Source organism: Stigmatopora nigra, chromosome 22, assembly GCF_051989575.1.
Source record: "Stigmatopora nigra isolate UIUO_SnigA chromosome 22, RoL_Snig_1.1, whole genome shotgun sequence".
Classification (NCBI taxonomy): domain Eukaryota; kingdom Metazoa; phylum Chordata; class Actinopteri; order Syngnathiformes; family Syngnathidae; genus Stigmatopora; species Stigmatopora nigra.
The window spans coordinates 1,348,828-1,372,038 of record NC_135529.1 but is presented as its reverse complement, the minus strand read 5'-3'; the positions used below and the strand labels follow the sequence as shown (position 1 = coordinate 1,372,038).

The window sequence follows — 23,211 nt, the reverse complement described above, 5'->3', positions numbered from 1 at the left end:
CCACACCTCTCACTGATAAAGCACATTGTCTGTAGCTGGTAGGGGGAGATGACTTTAAGGAAAGGTGCATTACATAAACACTTATTAATTCTTCTTTTAAAATTATTCATGCACTTTCGATGCCATGGTCCGTTCGTTTTGCCAGTGAATGATCACTACTAGCTATCGCAGTTATAATGAGGCATTGTTAGAAATGCGGCCATAAGGGTGAGTACTGTTGGCCTTGCATGTGAACATCTGTTGGATGGAGTCACATCTGTATTTTAAGGAATGCAGACATGCCACTCAGGAGAAAGGACAAGGCTGGCAGATGGAGCGCAAAACACCTAAGGTGATGTGTTGCAAAACCAGCACCAATTACTTAGTTTGCCAATAAGTGATGATAATAATAGAAGAAAAGATGGTATTGGCAGAGAAAGAGTGCAAAATGCCTGCCAAAGCTCCACCGGTTGTCCTTTGGAATATGCTGTGACTTTGAGAGCTATATGAGTCGAACAGCTGATATAATGTGTGGCGATTATCTATCAGTGTTTGTATAACTATGTTTGCCATTGGGCATCTATCACTCCCAAGCTGTTCGCCTTAGATCCGTGGAAACTCAGCATTGTCTTTTTTACTTGTCAAAGCAGATTTTCCAGCCATTTAGTGCATACACAAGACGCACCTACTGATTGGGCGCCCCATCCATTTTAGAGAACATTTTGGACTTTTAAGTGCGCCCTATTGGCATGAAAATACGGCACGTGAAAACAAATGAGTCAGCTGAAATTCCTATCTCGGAATGTTCGCACATCGAATGTAGGGAACCTAATGTACAACACAAACAGTGTCTCTTGTAAGCTGAATACGGGATACAAGCGTTTGTTCCTGTATACGGGACAATTCCGATATTCAAGGAACATCCAGTTGACTAGTTATTTTCAGAATTACTCAAATTAAAGCCACTTGATATAATTCCTCACCATTTTTCTCAAATTATCTTTCTGGCCTCTTCAGTCCTCATGTCTTTCAGGGCCTATAGCTATGTCATCTATTATACATGCAGGGACAGATGTCCACAATCCTGACTTGTTTATACGGGAGCATAACAAGATGGGCAAAGTACGCAGTTCTCTTCCACAACATGCTTCCAGCTTGAGCTCCTCTGTGTTTTTGTAATAAGTCGACTCGGGGCACAACAGTGAAGGGAAGGCTTTGTAGCGATGGAGACAGAGATGACCCATGGGATACTGAAGCCCGTGTACGTTGCTTTTATTGATTGTGCCGCATGTATGCAAGTTTGCAATGGCAACTGTAAATTAAACAAGCCCAGGCAATGATCAAATCATGCGCTAGCCGAGAGCGTGTTGTTCCAGACAGGGCTGGAGAGCTGCCGTGAGCTTTACCGGACAGCCGTAATTGTCGCCATCATTTATGTACCTGCATGTACCCACATGGACAATTTCTAGAGCCTGCAGCTGCTTGAGCATCAAGATGAGCACAATTCATAGCAAATAGTACACCAGATTCGTTGTTATCAGATGTAGAATCAAGTTGGATCTTGATCAGACAGGACGAGGCAAAAGGGCCTGGGAGAATAATTGTGACATAACCATTCCTTTTGTTGGGTCTGGTAGCAGAAACAGAGCTGAGCATAGTGAAAAAAATACTCATTATCAACTCGGTGTTAGGGATGTTCTACCAAAATGTCATAACTACATGTGAACTTTCCCATGGAAGAGACGAGTCGTAAGGGAAGCTGACATTGGAAAAAGTCCCCTAAAGGCTGAAATGGTCTTTCTAGAAGCCCAATGGATTCAATGCAAGTCCCCTTGCTATTCTTCAAGAACATGTTGTGTTTGAACGTGATTGTTTTATAGCTGCAAATTTTAAAGATCACGTACTTATTATTAACGTATGAAGTAAGTCGGTTACCCGATGGATCAGTGGTTCTTTCGCCTGACTTTAGTCAAGGTGCAATTCCCACTCAGTGTTAGTTTGGTGGTAGTGTGGGGAATGGTTGTCTTTCTCTACGTGTCTTCCTACTACGTTTAATCATGCAGCCCTATTGTGGTTCGGTAAATGCAGGGGATTGCATTAGTAATATTTGAGCTGTTCTTTCTGATAAAAGATGTGCTTTGTGAGAAACCACATACCTGGGCCATATCATCCAAGCAGTTGAAAATGTACTTCCGCGCCTCTTTAGACTTGATCCCCGTTTCTCCCTCATGGTCCTCAGGAGTCTGTTAGAGAAATAAAGCAGATGTTCCCTTCAAACCCTTAACACGCTTCCCCTCTAGACCTGCACTATTTATATGTGACTCATTATAGCCTCTTGTTGCTGATGGACAGCAGGACTCCGCTTGCCCGCAGAGCAACCCAGGGGTCACATGCAAACACTCATCTAACATCCTATTATTGAGGAAAGCGCATGCAAATGTACAGAATTTTCCATATCCGAGATATAGATGACTCTTCAGAGCGGGTTTTATTTAAATGCAAACAGTATTTTTGAATGTGGACTTGTGTTAAGATAATGTAGTAAAATATCCTCAAGTTAATTCATTGAAAAAAAATATAATTTTCTTCTTATGATAAAAATTCAAAATAACAAATTCCAAAATAAAAGATCATTGAATTATTTCACGTTGTGAAATACTGGTGAGGTCCTACAGAGTACAAAAACAAGGACTGTTCACATTGAATACGTAAAAATCTTTTACGGTTCTTCTTAAATGAGACACCATAAGGTCAAAATGTAGCTAATCAATGCCTTTTTCCACAAGAGGATTAACAGGCTAAAGTTCATGTCAGATCCTATACTCAGAAGAAATATGACTTTAAGCCCCCAATTAATTTAAGCACAAACGGCAAGTTTACATAGACTTCAGGAGTAGACTAGGAATCATTTCTACAGAAATAAAAATTGGGACTAACCTTCTCCTAAATAATGAGAATTTTTTTTTTTTTTTTTATTAAATCCATAGTGTGAGGTTGAAAGTGTGAGGATGAGCGGCTTAGATAATGAACAAATGAATGAATACATTCATAGCAGATCTTTAACAATTGAAGGCCCAATTATATGCATTATTTTTATTTCCCCGTGGTTGTGGGGTGCAGTAAAAACAAAGTAAATTTGTAACTAAGCTAATTTTACTGTGCTTTTATTCATAATGTTAAGTAGTTCATTCCAGGGGTACCTTCAATCTCCAAAGAGGATAGGTGGAATCAGGTTCTCTGTTGAAGAATCTGGTGGTCTTAGTCCCAGCACTCAACAGATATTCCGCAGGGAGACCCTGGGTCTGTGAGATGTACCGTATCTTCATGACGAAAAAAAAAAACAGTAAAATATTACGAACGTACATTCAAGGGGTTTTGAAGATGAACAAAAAAACATTTGAGCAAACATTCCAAGAATCCCAACAACAGCTCAAAAGCAGCAATGTTTTAGAAATGACAACATTCTACAAAATGTGTTCGATTTGACAAGATTGTTTGGCATTGAAGCAAAACTCTGTCATGGTCTCGCCATAGATTCTGATTGAGGGAATTCAGCGATGTCTCGCTTTAGAGCGCAGAGGCTCGCTAATTGGACAAGTGGCACTGTGGCATATGTTGCTACAAACGGGCGACGTGCGAGGCTCCTAAGGGGCTGCTGTGGGGATTATGGCGGCCTATTTAAAAATAAATAAATAATAAATACCATTGTCAAGGACACAAAAATGAATGCTCATGAAATGTCTCCAAGCAAGTCAGTTGTGTGTGTTCAATACCTGATCGTATTCAGAAGCACCGGGATAGAGTGGCCATCCCAAGAAAAGCTCAGCAATCACGCAGCCCAGGGACCACATGTCTATCGCCTCACAGAATGGCAAACCCAGGATGATTTCAGGAGCTCTGTGAGAAAACAGTAAACATTCATTAACTCATTGGCCGTCACTGAAAACACTTCTAGTTAAAATGGATTTGACTCGCTGTCAATGGCAGTGAATGAGCTAAAACAAAATGTAATTGAAAAAACACAACTGTATGATGTGGGTGGTTACTGTTTTTTATTATGCCAAAGGTGGCCCCATTAAATGGAACTGTTACAATCATCATAGATCTATTCTGTGAATGACAAATTAACTCGCACACACATACAGTAACTGTGGCAGGTGCTCCAGCCATGCAAAAAGCTTTTTTCACACTTAATGTGAGCTTGTCGAGAGATGCCAAGAGACCAAAGAGAAAATTCCGAGCATGAGAAGTGAGCTGTCCAAAAAAAGGTTTTAAAAAAAACAACTGTATTCCTAAAGGAAAAACATCACCTTTACACAAAACTGCACATTAATGATAGGACAAAAATGGTGTTTTTATATGACCATTTTCATTGGATTTAAAACAATTGATAATATGGAAGCAATAATTACGTGTCCTACTTCTTTGTGATTATTTACTGCCAATCTCCCAGTTGAAATTGATTTTCCATCGATTTTTAATAATTTACAGTTCATTAATACATTCAGAGTTGATGTTTTAGTTGTGAGAGTGAGGTCGCAAAAGCCAGATGCGAGCACCGTTGCCATCCCACAGTTTAGCAGAAATATCAGACAAAACATACACACATGAATGCTGGCTGAGATTGACAAGGGCACAGCGTACCTACTGCTGATCACTTCTATGTTAAAAGTTAACCACCTAGGTCTGGTAAATCTAGCCTTGGTATATAATCTACTTGTTTTTCCCGTTTTGTACCAAAATGCAACTAAATGAATATTTTAAATTTTTAATTTAATCGCCCAATGAAATCCTTTCAAATAAAAGAAAAATAAGCTTTTCAATGCGGTTAAAATTATAGTATCAAGATCAGATAAACAGAGAGGGATTCATTTGATCAGTGGTAATTTGCACAGAAAGCAGATTTCTTTCTGCTGCCCTTCATCTCATTAACAATGATTCAACTGTCTGCCGAAAGATACAGAAAATTACTCCCAATAAAGTTGAGATGCGAATGTCGTACTATTATGTTTGATGTTAAAGACATAGAAGCGAGCAATCAAGAACTCTTGGAAGATAAGGAAGTGATTACTGCTTCAGCTTTGGTAAAGTGCTTGATTGCAGATACAGTATGTGTGTGTAGTCATGCTTCAAGGCTACATGTGTGAGCTGGTAAGAAACGCTATGTTGACTTGATGTTTGGATCCATTTCAGCCGGAACCTTTCTGGGTTATGCTCTAATGCTCTGCCCTGATCGTTCATATGGCTACGCTGCATGTGCCCACTCAAGCCGGAAGCTCCTCGTGTTCAGCAATGTGCAAAAATAGAGAGAACAAGACAGAAGCAGAAAAGAAATGAGAAAGGAGAAAAGCATTGTTGCTCGTAATCTCAAATTACAAATGTAAAAATTGACATCTGCTAGTGCAATGCTGCCATCACACCTGCTGATATAGAGCAATAGACATTTTCCCTTTCTCTCTAAACGGCTAATACAGATGAATAATTCATGCAGAGTCTGCGTGATTTAGACTGTTTTACTTTGGTGCCAAAAACAAATCGAACTTCAGTTGTGGGCATTTTATACCTTTTAAAGTAACATAAAATTGCACATGAAGCCTTGTGTAAGCCAACACAACCTTGGCTGTCAGTGTTCTTTTCCCCTAGAAAGAACCAATATTGAAGTGCTTTGCTCTAAAAGCTGATAAATTGACAAATCGTTGACACAGATGAATCATCACCACGTAATCTGCACCAACTTATCGTCATCTCCAGATGGCATCACACAGCATCTTTGTTCTTGAAATATGCCAAAGGCAGTGCCTAATTTGTGCAAACCTATGGTGCATTTTAACATGCTTTAAGAAATTCTTGGGCTTTGAAGCACTGGACCTCACAAAAGAAAGAGTCTGTGGAAAAGATACAAATGCTCACATCCTCCCAGCTGGCTCAGTCATTGATAACATGAAGTTCCTGAGGGAGTCAGAGATGGTACCGATCATGAATGGAGCCTTTCTTAAATCCCTCTCCCATCCCCACAGTCAGTCCAGCAACCCCCTACACACCCCCGCCCGCCGTAGTACCGCTGTGCCAGCTAAACCCCCTTTATAACCCCTTCAAACTAGGGCATAGAAGGCCAGACTATCCCTTCAAACCCACCTCTCCACCCCCTGTTCTGCTGAACCGTGCCTGAGCCTGGTTGGCCCGCCAACACACACGAACACACACACACACACATAAACAGAAACACACCCACCCCAGCAAACATGCGGACACACAGCTGACTTCACAGGCTGTGTGCATGTCAGGATGTATCCATCAGGCTGACCTTCCCTTAGCTAGGGTCCAGACAGCGGACTGATGGATCCCTGGAAGCCTAGAGCATTTAATCATGTACGATATGAACTCACAATCACGCACACGGACCAGGCAGACAATCTTCAGTAATGGATTAGTACTCTTTCATTTCAGCTTGAAACACTTCATCATTGGCCCTAATGTAACTGTGTTCTTATTCAAATAGCTCTTCAGGCAGTTATAAGTGAGCCCCGTCTACTCGACAAAAATATTATCAACAGCAAGCGAGACAGCGCGCAACTGGTGGCAAAAAAAAAGCACTTTGTTTGAATAGATGCCATCATTAACCGTCCTCTAGAGCATTTTGCTTTCTTCTTTCCCATCCCATGCTTTGCTTTGACTCTTACCCTCCCCTCCATCCAGTCATTTTCCCCTGCCTATTGGAACAAGCTTAGGTCTGTGCTATGAATGGCTTCCGGACTCTCCCTGGATATTCATCTACATATTCATGCACCCTTTCAGTTTAACTGAATGCAAACCATGGATAAAAATGTTTTCTAGCTATACGACATGTTGCACCCTGTGAAATCGATGTTTGGACTTCCATCCCCTGCTGCGCACCAGTGGCATCTAGAAATTGAGTCAATTCCCAGACATGCTCTCGCTCCGACTCGGCCCAAAAAGCTCCACCTGCTATCGTTACTTCAGCTGTTGCTGTTGGAATTGTGTTTGTGTCATACTATATTAGATGCAGGGATCATGTAAATGCACATTTATGCAGGCAATTTCCATTCTCAGAGCATCTGCTCCAGGTGGCAGAAGGAGGTAATGGGGGAGGACTTCATCTGGACAAGGCAAACTTTTTCAAAGAGACCTTGAGAAATGTTGCTTCTATCTTAGCAAGGGCAACATTCGAAGGTCCTGAAAACAGTCCTCCCTCTCCTTTTTTCCGGCCTCAGTCAAAAAAATGAGGAAGCTGAAATGCTGACAAGGTGGTCACTGTTACCTGTACAAGTACAACAGGCCTCAGTGGAATATGCAATGCATTTACAACAAGACAAGTCAAAGCACAGGGACGGGTGGGGGAACAGAATGGGGGATAAGTGAATGACATTGAATATGCAGCTGTCATGAAATAGCATGCTAATTGCAACGAGGCTTGAAAAGATGTAATTGCAGACGTGTCAAGCGTTTGAAAGAAACTGTGAATACCTCTAATATATCATTACACGCTGTTAAAACTATGCATTACTTAGCTAACGTGTTTCTGTTGGTTAAGCCAATGCAGCATGACATTTAGTCTTGCTGGTATGGAGAGCAACTAATACAGAAAAGTGTTTTCTTCTCTATTAGGAACTTTTCTTCTCTTCAGGAAGAATTGATTATGCACAGTCACCGCCAGTATTACACGAGGTACAAACCTAAGTCCTATTGTCAGTGCAGCTATAAACAAATACATGTCACACTTTTTTAAGATTGGTTATAGAGTAATGCTCACTCATTTTTCAAAGGATTGGTGATTGGTTAATGATGGGAATGTGTCAGAGAGTGAGGCTTGAGAACAGATGTAGGAAACACAGAGAGAACGCCTCCAGCCTTTTGCAACACTATTATGTTAGTGGACTAACTGTCAGATAAAATTAACCCGGTCAGCACTGAACCAGACATTGACCAATCCCCAAGGCGTTTGTGCGGCTTGGTCATACTTTTGTCTGTATATTGCCAGTCTTGAAATTTTAATCAGAAATTTGTATCACATTTAGTTATGTAACTCATTTAATGCCTAAAACAGGTTTTTATCCCAATTATGTTTTTGTCCAGATTGATTAGTATTACCAAACATACATACACATGACTGCAAACAGACAATATTGCAATCTTAGAAGCAGCCAGTCAACCAGCTTAACCAGCTGGCATGCCTGTCATAAAGGCTGAGATGCATCACCAAAGCAGGATGGGGGAGCGATGGGGCATCTTGGCCAATAAGACAGCAGGATGCACTGTAGAAATGGCACAGGCGTGCAAGTCAGGCAGATGAAATTCATCTGCTTGCAAAGGGAAGAAACTAAACTGAGTACTTAAGAAACTGTATGATATGGAGTGACAGTAGAAGGGTTTGAAAAAGCAACCTAAAAAGATCCTTTAACTAGAAAGCACACAATTGAAATACTGGGACAGGTAGAAGCATAGAATATCATTTCTCAATTTTTGGAGTACGATTTAAAGCAAAATCAGGGCCTATCAAACACAAAGGGCATTTGAACAACTCGACCGAACCAATCAACTAGTAAAAATCAAATTACTTGTTTTCCCCTGCTTCTCTTGTTTTACAAGCCAAAAGCCTGTCAAAATGCTGGTTCTTGTTGTTCTTGTGGACACCAGCATGAAGTTCTACTCCTCTTTCATTTGTAAATCAATTGTTTTGAATCTCCTTGTGTAACATGTTGCCCAGTTTATGTATTTATTTTTTAATGTATTTTTTGTATCAGGGCTAATTAGTTATTTGCAGAATTATTAACCAGTAGAGGGTAACAATAGTTGTCCACGACTCATGGTTGTATAATTTAAGAGGAGATTGGAACACAAAGCTAATAAAAGAAACACAGTGGACCCGTAATACGCTGCAAAAGAAAATGCAGTGTTGGAGGAGTGCTTCTTGTCGGTTGATTATGAGCACTGGGAGGGTCACTGCGATGAAAAAGTGTGTGTGTGGTACTCTTGCAGTTGAAATTAACATTACATTTTGTGGCGGAAAAGATGCAACAAAACAATTTACAAACAGGAAGCGCTTCAACACTAATTTACTATCAATTTAAAGTTGAAACCGATAAAAATGTAACTTGACAGCCCAGGGAGAAGTGATTCACTTGTATTCCTCAAAGTTTTGCATTTGAGTTTCAAATCTCTTCCATCCTCAAAGCCCAATTTTTCATTCTTTCTGTTAGCGTTGAATAAATAATTACAGACTTATTGTAACTGTAGGTTGAAGACATGTATGCACAGCATTTAGCCTGTTAGTGTGCTGCAGTACAATTGTGCTTGTTTTTCATCAGCCAGCCAAGGGGGCATTAGTGTGATTCTCGTGTTTTCTCTCAGCCTCGCTAGAACACAATGGGAGGGGAAAACATGTTACTGCATCAATATATCCAATTCTATTGATTTAGAGAAGCAGAGAACAAGATCAAGTGATATCGGGAAAGAGCGGGGGCAGTCAGGTCTGATAGCACAAAGGTCGGTTGTGCGCTAATAGACACAGTGGAGATCCTGAGATTCCATTTGAAATGCACTGCCTGAGCCACTGGGGCGCCATCTTATTGTCACAGTGACATATGCCAGGTCAATGTATGCACATAAAAAATAAGTCATTCAATTTCAGCCGTTAACACTGCAGAGGCTGTATTGTTGCAGAAACAGCTGAGGAAACATAGTGCATCAACAGTAGATTTATTTCCACACCCTCCTTCATTCCTCCAAGTCTTAAAGGGGACAATGCATTTGTAGATGTAAGTGTCCATGCATGATATGATACAAATACACAACTTTAAGGTAGATAGAGGATATGCAAGTACTTAATGAAGGGTCAACATTTATTTTCTGGCCAACAACTAATTTACTGTCAAGGATCTGATAACTGACTATTTGTTGTGCAGAATCAATATGTAACATTTATTTTGCTCATTGTAATCACCCTTTTGAACAATGCCAACATTTATTTTCAAATTTCTATTTAAATGTATGGATTTTGAGTATTTTAATTTTCACTTTGTATCAGGAGTGGAGTTGGAAGGAGTGCAACATGCGCTGATCTGTATGTTTTTTTTCCTGTCCGACATGTGTGCCCCCACCTGCCAAGACTTCACACATAATTTTGCTGCATTCTTCCATGACAAGAATGACAAATGTCATCATGTAGAGAAAAAACAACAGGATTATTGAGACTTTATGGAAAGCTTTGGACAACTCAGTGCCTTCCCTGCAGCCTGATTAAGATTACTGTCTGCCTCCTTGAAGCAAATAGTATCATGAAGGGTGTCCCCCGCCTCTGGCCCAAAGTCGACTAGGATAGGCTCCAGCACCCCCGAGATCCCAGCGGTTCAGAAAATGAGATGGGATGAGACTAGTGACTTCCCTAACAATGGAAAGGTTTGATTACTGACAGTAATATCATACACAATTCAGATTGGAGACTCATGTGTGATTATCATTAAAACCCAGCAATATGTTTAAATTGAAATTGAATTAATGTTTGCTTTGTTCTCTTTGCATCTAGTAGTTAAATCAAATATCATAGCCTCAGCAAACTTGGTTCAGAAAATAATCAAGTCCTCAACTTGGAAATTATCAAGGTTAAAAAAAATAAGATGAAAAGATTAAGCACCAAGTATTTTGGAGTACATAAAAGTACACTCATACATTTAAAAATGGCAATGTACCATCATTCTCCTAGACACACATGAAACTGTTAAATTCTCGCCTATATGAGCATTTTATTTAGTAGTTCCCTTACTTGACAAGAGAGAACATCCTCACATTTCACAAACATTCTTGTTGTGGATAAGAAGCCTTGTTTAGATAACCGTGCATGCACATACTTTGCAGCAAGAACCCAACGAGTAGCGCTCAACATGAATTATAAACTAGAGCTAAACATTCTCAGTTCCGTAAGGTGGGATATCAAAACACAGTTTAAACTGAGGACTTTTCTGTCTCTTTTGTGTTCGTCTCCATTTTTCTTTGGTCTCTCTTCAATGTGTAAGCAGTGGAGGGGTTGCTGCTGGATGAAGTCCAAAAGGACACAGTGTGAAATGAGCACAGCTTTGACCCCACACACCCCAAGTGCAGCCACTGAGATCACTTCTCGCAGATACGTTGGGCAGTATTGGCTGGCGGGAAAAGAAATAGGACCAATGGGGATTCAAGTGGCGGGAAAGGGAGAAGGGAGGAAGGAAGGGGGCGAGGCAGTTGTGCCTCAACACCACGATGCACTTTAAGCGACCCTTTGCCGAAAAGTGCCTGGGAAACCTTAGGAACAAACACTTTCTGTCATTTCCTCTTGAGAAAGCTCCTCTCGGTTCAGTGCGACTGTGACCACTCTTGGAAGGTTATTTGCTCAAATCAGTTTCTCTTGCACATTCCAGTGTGTCTAAAGTAGTCTCAATGTTATTTCTTTTTCATTACGTCGCACAGACATCGACTGGGTGGGCACGACAAAACACAGGCGTAACACTTGAGCATTTCCACAGATGACACATCTGTTTGCTCTATTTTAATAAGTACATGTCGATACACATGAGCAAACCCATCGCTGCTAACAGCTGCATCCCCGAAGCTTTTGCTATCTGGAGCCCAAATATACACAGACTCGCATCAGCCACATTCCACAGTCCTCCAAGGCCCCGGGGGCACTTTTGCAGCTGGGCATCCAATGGGCTTTTGCCGCTCTTGCTGCCTGCTTCCAAACCTCCCTCTTCATTGTCACTGTGCTTACCTCATCCTTCTTACTGAGTGCCTAAGCATTCTAAATGTTGTACCACAACAATTGTTATATTCCCAGTTTCCAGTTACCATACCAGCAGAAGTGGGCCAAAAAAATCTTAGCTTGGAAAGAAAATGAAATTGAAACAATTTCAAATCCTTCAATCCTCTCAAGTTCTCACTCATTTAGTTGTTTTTCTTCAACTTGGTAAGGATACAAACTAAAATTGCTTTCCCTATTTATGTATGCATCAGAAATACATTTGGAAGGTATATTTTATAGATGTATATTCAATGATCCTCAGCAAGATTATATTTTCGTTTTTTCTTAGGGTTGATTAATTACATAAAATTATTGTGGTTTTAAAATTGCTGCAGCACCATTATTCGCTGGCAGAACACAATGAAATATGATAGGTATATTCTAGGATTGCATACGCATCAGTCCTCAGAGTCTCATTTTTAAATTTTTCTCTATGGGCTGATTAATTACATTAATAATTTTTGGCAAGAAATTGGGCTCCAGCATCATATCCACCCTGACCCTACAATTTAAACATTATAAAAGAATCACTTTAGTAGTCAAATGTTTAAAAATATGTCAATGTCAAGCCAGCAAAAGACCTTGCCATTTTACCAGATTGAGGTTTAACAGTTATTAACCAGTCTTCACATAAAAGCAACGTTTTATATCAAGGTCCAAAAACTTCTGATTGTCTAATAATTGAGCAGTCATCTTGATGCAGACATGAATGAAAGTGTGAGGGAAATGTGTGTGCGTACAACAAAGTCCCTAATCAAGCAGCTCCTTTCAGACTGATATGTGATATCACTGTGCACTCACTTTAGTCTTGGGAAATATGTAAAAGCTCCTCCGAAATCCATACATGCATGACAGAGAAATTGTGAAAACAGAAAAGCTGGATCCAAACAAAGAACTAGTGATACATTTCAATATTTAAATGTCAACATGTGCCCTGACGCCCGTGTATTAGAGTTCAATCATGCATGCCGGCATAGAACGATGGCGCCAGTTCATCATTTCAGCAAATGCCAAGTCCGTCTAACTGCATATGTCTCGGGCCATTTCCATATCTGTAAATAGAGATGACCCATTTGCCATTAAAACATTGTCTCCTTTGTCTCTGAGTCACTAACTAACTCTAAAATTCCCAACAAATGTGCACTTTGCAATGCTAAAGATCTGACACAGAAAACTAAATCCACAAATTGAAGTCAACAATAATATTAACATGAATCCTTAGCTGTGCATAAACACACGAACAGTGTTTAAAGTGCATCAATCACCCGAAACAGACCTGTCCCACTCACGCCTCAGCAGCATGCAAGCTTCTATTTCAGCAGATCCCCTAACTTGAGGCACAGCCCCAAAAGAGCTCCCTGGTACTTGAGATGCCACATTCAATTAGTTCCACAAAGACATTTATTCTCAACCAAAAAGGAAGATGGTAACTCATTAAATAATTTCTTTCTAGTATCTGCTTTGAAATATAGATCAGTAGGCTATGTCGGACTGCTGGGATCCTGGATGTAGCATCTCGAACCGGGCCAGTCAAGATGAGTACCATCTCATAGATTAGTCTTCTCTTTATCAACGCAAACGGCTTTCTCTATTGCTCACAATTAATTCCTTTTCCTTGCTTTCTTACAGCTTTTTCTCTGTGCTAAAATGCCACCCAAAGACATTCATTTGCTTTCAGCAAAATTGAGAAAATAGTAATCAAATGAAAGCAGCAGTAGGAAAGTGTGATAATAGTACCACTCAATGGCCTTCATACCTATATACTGCAAGATAAGTCAAGAAATCTGGCACAGCAATTAGTTTATCTATGAATTATAAAAAGTGGGGGAATTAATTACAATTTATTTGCAGCTGGTAAAATGTGTGTATGTAATGTAATCAATGTAACCATATTGCTAACCATAGATCATCAAGCGAATTGAAATATTCTTAAAAGAAATAGCACAATTAGCTCAATTCAAACCAAATCCTTTGCTGCCTCTGGCATATGTAGATTTCCAATCTATTTGAACTGTGTTGGCAGTGAATGATCACCGTAAAGCGGATGACACACTTAATGTAAGAAATTAAATATCTTGCAAATTTCAGTTGTGTGGGGGGGTGGGATGCTGCGACCTTGCAATCAAGGTGAATCCACCGTCTTATCATCGGAATGCAAAGTCTGACAACATACACGGCATCATCCAAAGGTTTATCCCATTCGGAAGCCGGAGAAGGAGCAATGACCCACGAGACAAAGAAATGTCAGACAGAGGTTAAAGGTACATTTACCACATTCTCTACTGAAGAGCAGTGAGGGTGTGGCTGTCATAGCTGTAAGGAAAAACAGTCTTGATCCATACTGAATTAGCTTGTTACTGTATGCAAATCCAAACAATCACAGGAAATGCATGGCCCTTGACACTGGTTAATTGGCATAACAATAAGCAAGCAGAGCTTTCTTTGGGCACTGGAGCAAATTAAACATTACTTGCTAGAGTCCCATCTCCTCCCTCCGCGACCAAGGCATGTTATAATTACCTTGAACATAGCACATCAGCACTTTGGAGGTTGTGAGCCACTCGGAGGCAAAAAAATGTTGTTCATATTCTTGGTGTAAAGCGTGTGTGTAGGTTTACCAAATGGGATGGGGGCAGTAAGGGCATGGAGAAAGATTAGAGTAGAAAGCAAGCACTGGGGGAGGACAGAGATGGAGAGACACGCTCGGGGATAATGTGGAGATGGGAGAATGTGAGCAAGCCACTCTAGACACTCCACACTGGTAGAAAGACATGAAAATGTGAACCCACTATTAGCATAGTGACCTAACTACTTTCTTCTCCTCCATTTTCAATCATTTTTAGTAGACACCTTACATTGGGCAAGAGAAACCAAGAAAAAGAAATGCAATCAATGAAAACCTCCAAATGGGTGCCAGCCACCAAAGCGCTATGTTTGCATGCACTTCTCTGAAGTGCAATGAAGCTTAACTGGTACGACACAAAAAAGCGAGCGCCCAGACACCCAGAGTCCGACGAGAGATCCTCGTGTCTGCTCACCTCCGGGAAACCGGGACTGAGACTTTGGCGGGGGGTGCTTGACGACAGTCCTGGGGCTATGTGACGTGTCTTGGCGGGCTCCATGCTTGAGCTATGTCTAAGCCGGAGACATTCACTCGATAAGTCTAACCTAAATGTTCATTCACGGGGCCTGACAAACCCCGCCGCTATCTGCTCTGTCTATTTCCCTCCATTTTGTCTGTACTCCTTCTGGGCTATGTGAGGCTGCCTGAATATGTCTAGTTGTTTGTAGGTCACTTAGGTCTGCCTTGTAGCACACTGCATGGCTGTGTGAGCACATACGAATCACTGGCCATGCCCTGAAACTCTAATCATCCAGCACAGTCAAATGTTTGTATTTGTACACACAGCTGTGCAAATAGCCACTAAAGTCATTGCAATCTCATGAGAATTTAGTAGGAAATCATGCAAAAAACTAAATTATCTCTAAACCAGACCAGCGGATGAGTGGTTAGCGCATCGGCCTCACAGTTCTTGGGTCGAGGCTTCGATCCCCGGTCGATCCCCACTGTGTGGAGTTGTCATGTTCTCCTTGGGCTTGTGTGAGTTTTCTATGGGTACTCCTACCACATTAAAAAACATGCAGGCCAGGCTGGTGGAACACTAGATTGCCCCTAGGCATGAGCGTGTATGGTTGTCTGTTCTGAAATTGGCTGGTCACCAATTCAGGGTGCCCCTGCTTGGTGCCTGTTGTTGGTTGGGATAGCTTCCAGCAGCCCATGCAACCCTTGTGAGGATAGAAAGTAGGCAAAAGCACCACCTAACCCGCAAATCCAAAACTATGGATATTTCTTCAACAGCACATCGCTTTATAATTTATCCAAATATGCCAATTTTCTACAAACTGCAATGCATTCTTTTTGTACCCACAATATTCCCAACTCAAGATTTTCTATAGTAAATTGTAAAATTTAAAATGTTTTTCTAATACTGTATGTTTTCAGGTGGCATTACCAACCATGACAACAATTTCACTTTCATTAAAGACTGGCTCTACCCAAAAGTGTGTTGTCCACCCCCTCAAAAATCAGCCGATAACTGTCCCACGGACTTGCTGGAACCCAGAGTGGAGATCAAAGCTTGTGTGATCAAATGGCTGACATATAATCCTTGCCTGAACACCCCCCATCCTCTAATTGTGTCGTTGAATCTTTTTTAGTATCTTTCTAGGTAATTTATACCTGCCACACTTTGCCTCATCTTTAATTACTATTCATTTTTGTTTAAAAAAACAAAACAAAATCTACAAACTGTGATTATTTAGGGACATTGACAGTGATAGACGTTGAATACAAACCCTCCAGTTCAATGGGACTGGATGCCAATGGCAGGAAATGAGGATAATGTTCCTTGAGCTAAACATGGCTTCAGAAAGAAACATTTATTTTAAAAGGCAGCCCACTGTCCTCCTCCTTTCTGATTTTTTTTCACCCTCATGAAGATGAAGTGACGAGACAATCATGAGGGATGTTTTCTTTCCTTGGTGGAAAAGGTGTTTCAAAAGACCCTGCTATTGACAGCGTCTGTCATAGGAGAAAGCAGACCAGTGCAACACAGAGCAGGGGTCCATTTTGGCCCACTTAACTATAATCAGTAAATGCACCTTGGTTGCAATTAGTGCGGGGCCACGCTGTTAGCGTTTGCTTTGGTCACAGCTCTGACTGTTTCATTGTGCTCCACAAGAACCTTGTAATGTAAATTGCACTTATTATACCCTATCTTAACTATGTTGGTGGCTCTTTGTTTATTTAGACATGTAATGTGACTGTTAAATTGTCTGAAATAGTAGAAATGAGAATTGCCCAAAATTACTTGGGAAATATGTTGACGACAATGGCATTTCCATATTTTACATACCCTGTTTTATATTATGTTGTGCTTTATTAAGCAAATGATAGTCAAAAATTCAGCAAAAAAAGCTAAGTAGACTGAGCGAATTATTAAGTCCAACCAACCATCTTCCATACCGCCCATCCTCCAAAGGGTTGCGGGAGCCTAACCCAGTAAAACTTCGGGCGAAAGGTAGACTACACCCTAGACTGGGCACCAGTCAGTAGTAGGGCACATAGAGAGATAAACAGCCATCCATACTCCCAATCATACCACCACCAGCGAGAATCGAGCCCGTCCCTGCCTGTACCGAAGTCAGGTGAGTGAACCTCTTCACCACAAGGCGGCTATGTTAAGTCCAACTCTAATAATATGTACTCTTGTTTTAAGAAGATACCACACGAAGTTATTTTCTCACAATTATCAAGGGTTGTAGAGCAAGGTATGTAAGAGAAAATGTGCAACATTATTTCTATAAATCTCATTTCAATCATATTTCCCAAAAACTTAAATCGAGTGAAATCAACTCCAGTTACAGTGACAAAGAGCAGGCTAAATGCTGAAAAAGAATGGATAAAAAAGTAAGGTGATTATTGTGGGTATTAGAATCCTAGAAATTGTGTTTATATCCATCGAAATAGCCAGCAGATTTGAAGGTGAGAGTACATAGAAAGAAATGTAAACATCAATCGAAGGACAGCCACGTGATGGAAAGGATGGGATGGAAAAAGAAAAATGAGCAAAAAAGGACAGAAGTTGAGGGTCACTAATGAAAGTTTCCCGCTGCTCTGTTTAGTTCCTGGAGCGAGAGGCATAAGCGGTCGTTGACTGCAGGGATTGTTGACACACCATCTCTCGTTCACACAAACGCTCACATGAAGCGAGGAAAAAGACTTCCAAATCACAACTCAATGTTGGGATGCCTTATCTCAAGCCTAACTGTCACCATGGCGACAGTTTGAACAGGGTTAGTTTGGGTGATTTTTACGCTCTTAAAGCTTCTGCATGGGTGTTATATTGAAAACCTAGCATGAATATTGAACTGAGATAAGAGTAGTGAGAACAAGCCTTAGAAAATCCCATTTTCACATTTTACAACAACAAGGCCAAGCCGTGATAATAATACAATTTGAGGTTAATTCTGGATTCCCCAAAAAAGGGAACATTTCAGGGTAGAGCGCCACAGCTCCAAGCAAATCAGATGTTCAATTTTTATTTTTTTTAGAAAAACCCACAATGTGCACAGCTGGTAACTACAGATGAATACCAATTTGTGTATCTTTGTTAAAGTGTGAGCTTCAGTTGAACCGCAGGCTCTCGTGGAACAAAGGACGTAGGAAGCCGGCCGGGAGGAGCAGAATGCGACCAGTTGAGAAAAAAGAGCAAGAGAGGTGAGCGAGCGGGATTACAGAGGGCGCTGGGGAGGGTGGGGGTGCACGTCATTTGGGCCCACCTGGGCAAACAATAACCTCAAGGAAAACCAGCGGGTCTGGAGTACACAACTGTGAATCACTGGTTGTCGTGGTAACGGTTATTAACAGTGTTATTTGAAAACTTGCATGTTGTGCCTATTTCTCTTGCGTAAATTAAATAAATTAAAACAAGCTAAAGTATATAAAATGTTCAAAAGGTCACAAGGGGTGAATATATTCATTTTAAATGTTACGCCTCGAATAGGCTTGCGGAAACCCTTCTAATTAAAACTAGTTAGTCAACTGAATTGAGTCGTTAAAGGACTGTGTCTTTATGGCATTCATTGCGCTTTGCTGCAAACCTCACTTAACAGGAATGAAATCTGAGTGTGGATGAGTGTACTTAAAACGCTTGTCAAAGTTAGTTTCTGTAAATCTCCAAATGAATGTGGAAAAGCAGATTGCGACAAGCCAACTATTCTCATCTGGCTCCATGTAAAAGACAAACGTTCCTTTGTTTGAAAAATAGCTTTCAATTTGATGACCTATAGAATGTGTCTTGTCATGAAAGATGGTGCGTGGAATGCTGCCCTGTTGTTGAATATGACGCAAGCGATGTTTGTGCCAGGGAGACACTGGGATGACAAGTTTTTTTTGTGTGTGTGTTAAGTGACTAGGGCCAACCTGGCGCCACAAGAAATAACTTCAAGCTGGAGCTTCTGGAGCATACAGAACAGGCCAAAGGTTTGGACATGCATCATTCAGTCCAACACAAATGATGGTCCCAAGCTCATTGCAAAAACGAAACAAAACGTATTAGCTATGATCAGAAAACCTTTACAGGTGACTACCACTTGAAGCTTATTGTAAACACACTAAAAATATGCAGAGCAAAGATATGAAATATGAAAAAATATGAAATATAAAATGTTTTCAGGTTTTTCACCTTTATTGCTAAGTTATAGGAGATAAGGGCTGCATCTCTCTCAAGCATTATGTGAGGGACTTTGCCATAAAAAAAAAAAAAAACTTCACTGACAGTCATTGAGTGAATCTCAAACCAAAATTACTAAGGCAAGCACACGTGACTTTCCTTTTTATACCACTGGAAATAATGTTTATGGCAATAAATGTGGAATGTCATCTCATCTCTGCAGCCTGGCAATGGTTCTTTCAAAAAGAGCAAATATGCTCACCATAAAACAACCTTGCCCTACTAATACCACTAACTTGTTTAATAATTAACCAGAATCCAACATGAGAGTCATTATTTTTCCAAACAAATTACATCTCCAGCGACTCAATACGAACGGCTGCAGCGATACGTTCGCTGTCACTAGAAGCTATTAGTCATTTTAAATAATTTATTAAGCCAACGCAAGATAGGATTTCTTTCAGAGCGGTTTTATGAATGGTTCTTCTCCAACACCATCTCAAAAGCATGTCCAAATTCACAAAAGCAATTTTATGAAAACATGCTCTGGTATGTGATAACATGGTTGCAGTTCAAAGAAAGGGGAAATAAACACTGTGCCCACCTAGTTTATTATGTATTTTTATGTAAATAGACATCTAACATTCTATTATGGTCATCCTAAAAAAAATTTAAAAAAAACTTCACAAACCTAATGTGTTTTCATGCTTCATAGCTGAGTGAGTGCCCTAAATGTCAGCCACATTTTGGCTTGCTGAAAATAGCCCATGTTGGATGAGAGCAAAAATCACATTCAATTCTGCCACTAACAATAGAAAGAAGCAACGTTTTTAGAAACTGTCGCCCTCAATTTGAGCTGTTGGTTATACATCAGCTACTGTCAAATGAGCAAAATCATGAGAGTTGGCAAATAATAAAAGGAACTCTTGTTATTGCAAACATGATAAAACGTTGGTGATACACTCAAAAAAAATTGTCAGTGGAAGGAAAGAGGTCATCAAAGAGGACTGAAGGTTGAGGGAAACGCTCTTTTTAATTCCTACATATTTTCCATTTAGATTTTTAAATATTCATGCAAGTGGATGGAGGTGAGAGAAAAGGAGAAGCAACTAGCACATACATGGGTGGTGGGGGCTCCCCCCATTCTGGAAACTCCCTGATGGTGGGTACCCAGGAATGGTGGAAAGACGGTCAGCAGGACGCCTCATGATTTATTTAGACCCGGGGGCGCTGATGCCTGTCAGCGACTACTGCCATCCAAACCCGCCTGCGCTTGATTCCAAAGAAGCCAAATCTGCCAAATGTACGACTGCACTGCTGTGAATGTTTTCGCCCAAACAATCAGTGATTTCAGGCCTAAAATAAAAACAAAGCATTCCCTGCTTGTTTTTATTTTCATGGCGAGGCTCGACATTTTAATGTCTGTTTTCCATTTATAGTCGCGCCTTTTTCGACACCTGTAAGGCTGAACGAGGTCACCCTGCTGCGCCCCCACCTCAGACATTTAGGTGAGCCAATCAATACTAAACCAAGAAAACACATCCACCCGAGGGCATTGGGCTGACTTTCATCTAGACGCCTCCATTTCCCTTCAACCTAATGACCTCGCGAATGTATGGAAATTAAACTGAGGGCAGAACAAAGCTGGAATGCATGGAGTGAACAACATGGAGACACTCAAAACAAATGTACCCTATATACTGTTCATACACTAGGTTCACTATATTGGTGCTTGTATCCAGGTGGCTAAACTTCCCATTTTCTCTGCAATGGTAAAAACACTTCATTATTTGGCTTGAATGAACACCGGAAGCAGACAAGTGAATATGTTGTGTTTCATATGGTTTACTAGTGGTAGTTAATCAGCAAAGCTGCAACATGTCTCCTGCTTGCTCAGTGGGGACGTAGGCGATTGCTGCCCAGAGGCACATTATAAATGAAAGAGGTTATTAGGATTCTGTCACGCATACTAAGGTGTTATGGCTCTCAGTAAGAATGCACAGCAGTAAATACAGCAAGCCTTAATGATCACTTTAGCAGTTTCGAGCTTGTATCCCGATTAGCAGCAGAACCAGCCGGCATTGCCTTACCACAATTGACCAGAGTAGACCCCCTCAACCCCCCTCCCTCACATGGATGCAAAAGTATTCTAATTATAATGCGATGTATGAATCTTAATTCCTTGTCATGAGAGATTTTTCCTGTAGTAGTGGCGTGTAGTCTGGAAATATATAGCACTCCAAAAACACAACGGAAGAGCATGCAATATAAACAAGATTTTAAAGAGAACTCATCTGCATAGACAATTACAAGTAATTTGCTTTAGAGGAAAGACAACGCATTTGCAGGTACGGGAAAGGATTGCAAAACAAGGAGCTTCCACACATCAGCACTTCTATTGCGATTCACTTTCCTCCAATTCCTTTCATGAACTTGAACAGCATCACTGCACCTTTCATATGTGGTTTAGAGCACTCCCACCCTGAAGCTTAAGTAGTTTTGGCACATGTACGCATCAACAAACGCTTGGAAGAGCAGTGACTAACATGTAGCCTCCCGCATTGAGATGCCCCCGTTGCTTCCTTCACGTGGGGTCACACTCAATGCGCTTGAAAGCCTGCCCTTGCTTGCCAATGGCAGGCAGATAGATAGATGGACAGGTGGAGTAGAAGCTCCACTTGCCACACGCTGTCTTGGCCTCTGATGGAGACATCCATATTTCAACAGTTATTACGGGTAAAGCATAAGGCTCAATGTCATCAAAATTCTATTGGGAGCTCGTCTTTTACTTTAAATATAGGAAAAAAACTGAATTGAATCATGGTTACATAAATTTGGTGGTTTATTTCACTGAGGGCATTCTTGGAACTCTGCCTAAACAAAAACTTTAATAATATACAGAGTATTTGCTTACATGCAAATTCCTTTGAGGTCACACTAATAATTCTGCTAAGGATTAATGCATATTCAAATCATTTTTTTATAATGTCAGTGGGCATACTGTTCTATTTTTTTTCTATATTTAGGCATGATATCAAAAAGGGAAAAAGGCGGGGGGGATTTTGGTATTCACAGAAGATTGTGGTATATTCTAAATTAAACATAATCACATTCCAGAATTAACCTCCTGTTTTAATTTCTCTTAATTATTCTAGTTTTCTGCTTTCAAGAGTACAACACAAATATGATAAAATAAATAATTGTCATTAGAAGATGGATTTTGAGCGCTGAGTGTGTCTAATTTGTAGCGAGAGCGGGTAAAATTCTCTTGTCTTGAAAACTTCTTTTCATTTTATCTTTAACTGATGTCACTCTGGCACTGCAATTCTATGTATCTACATGTGCACCAGGCAACCATTGATTGAGCAAAATTAATTATAGAGTTAATAATCTACGATGAGCTGCAAAATGTGTTCCACTGTAAAAAAAAAAACACGACTAGATGATTGGTTTAAACATAAAAAATAATGAAAGGAATGTAGCTGTTTCATGTAAATATTTGTCTTGGGATGAATGTAATTTATTCTGATGCGCTGACATTTTACTGTTGCCGCGCATAATTCACAAACCTCCTACACACAGACAAACCGCTGACATCAGGTTGTGAGGATTATCTCGAATAATTGCTTTGAAAGCACCACAATCATTCGTAAAATTAATTTATCACAAAATGGTATAGAGTCCCTGTGGATATAATGTCGACAGATTGCAGAAAATCTCAAATCTGTGATAAAAGCACAGTCCCAAATACTAAATATTAAGTTACTGATAGGGACAGATGTCTGATCCGCTTGAACTGGGATGGCTGATAGTTTACCATTCAAACTCAATGTCAATGTTTTATTTAACCTTCACAACCAAGCTATTTTAGTAACTAATATGACCAAGTGGAGTCATTTGTGACCCCATTAACTTTACACACTAATTTCTGTATCAATAATTATTTGATAATTTCTTTATATTTAATACACTAAAATATTTGTTGTAATAAAGTATGGAATTAAATATTTTTTTACAACTAAAGAGACACTGATAAAACAATCTCTTTAAATTAACCTTAATTAAAATGCATGTTACCTATTATTTCATTGCATACTGTTTTTTTTCTGCATCGAGAATGAAAACAAAAAATGATAGCCTCCTTCCCTTAGTTATCTGGAATAAGATCCAGAACCCAACCACTATCGTAAGGGATTAAAATTTCAT

At 40.2% G+C, this 23,211-nt stretch overlaps 1 protein-coding gene across 2 annotated transcripts in view; it reads right to left on the bottom strand.

Annotated features, from left to right (window-relative positions):
* LOC144215449 (homeodomain-interacting protein kinase 2-like) overlaps window positions 1-23,211 on the bottom strand; it is a 57,521-nt gene that overhangs the window by 15,884 nt on the left and 18,426 nt on the right. For both annotated transcript variants that reach the window (XM_077744385.1, XM_077744386.1), the window contains exons 3-5: window positions 3,753-3,876; window positions 3,180-3,299; window positions 2,136-2,222 (exon numbers count right to left, since the gene is read on the bottom strand). In XM_077744385.1, the coding sequence (XP_077600511.1) occupies window positions 2,136-2,222; window positions 3,180-3,299; window positions 3,753-3,876 (331 nt within the window). The remainder of the gene's footprint in view (window positions 1-2,135; window positions 2,223-3,179; window positions 3,300-3,752; window positions 3,877-23,211) is intronic.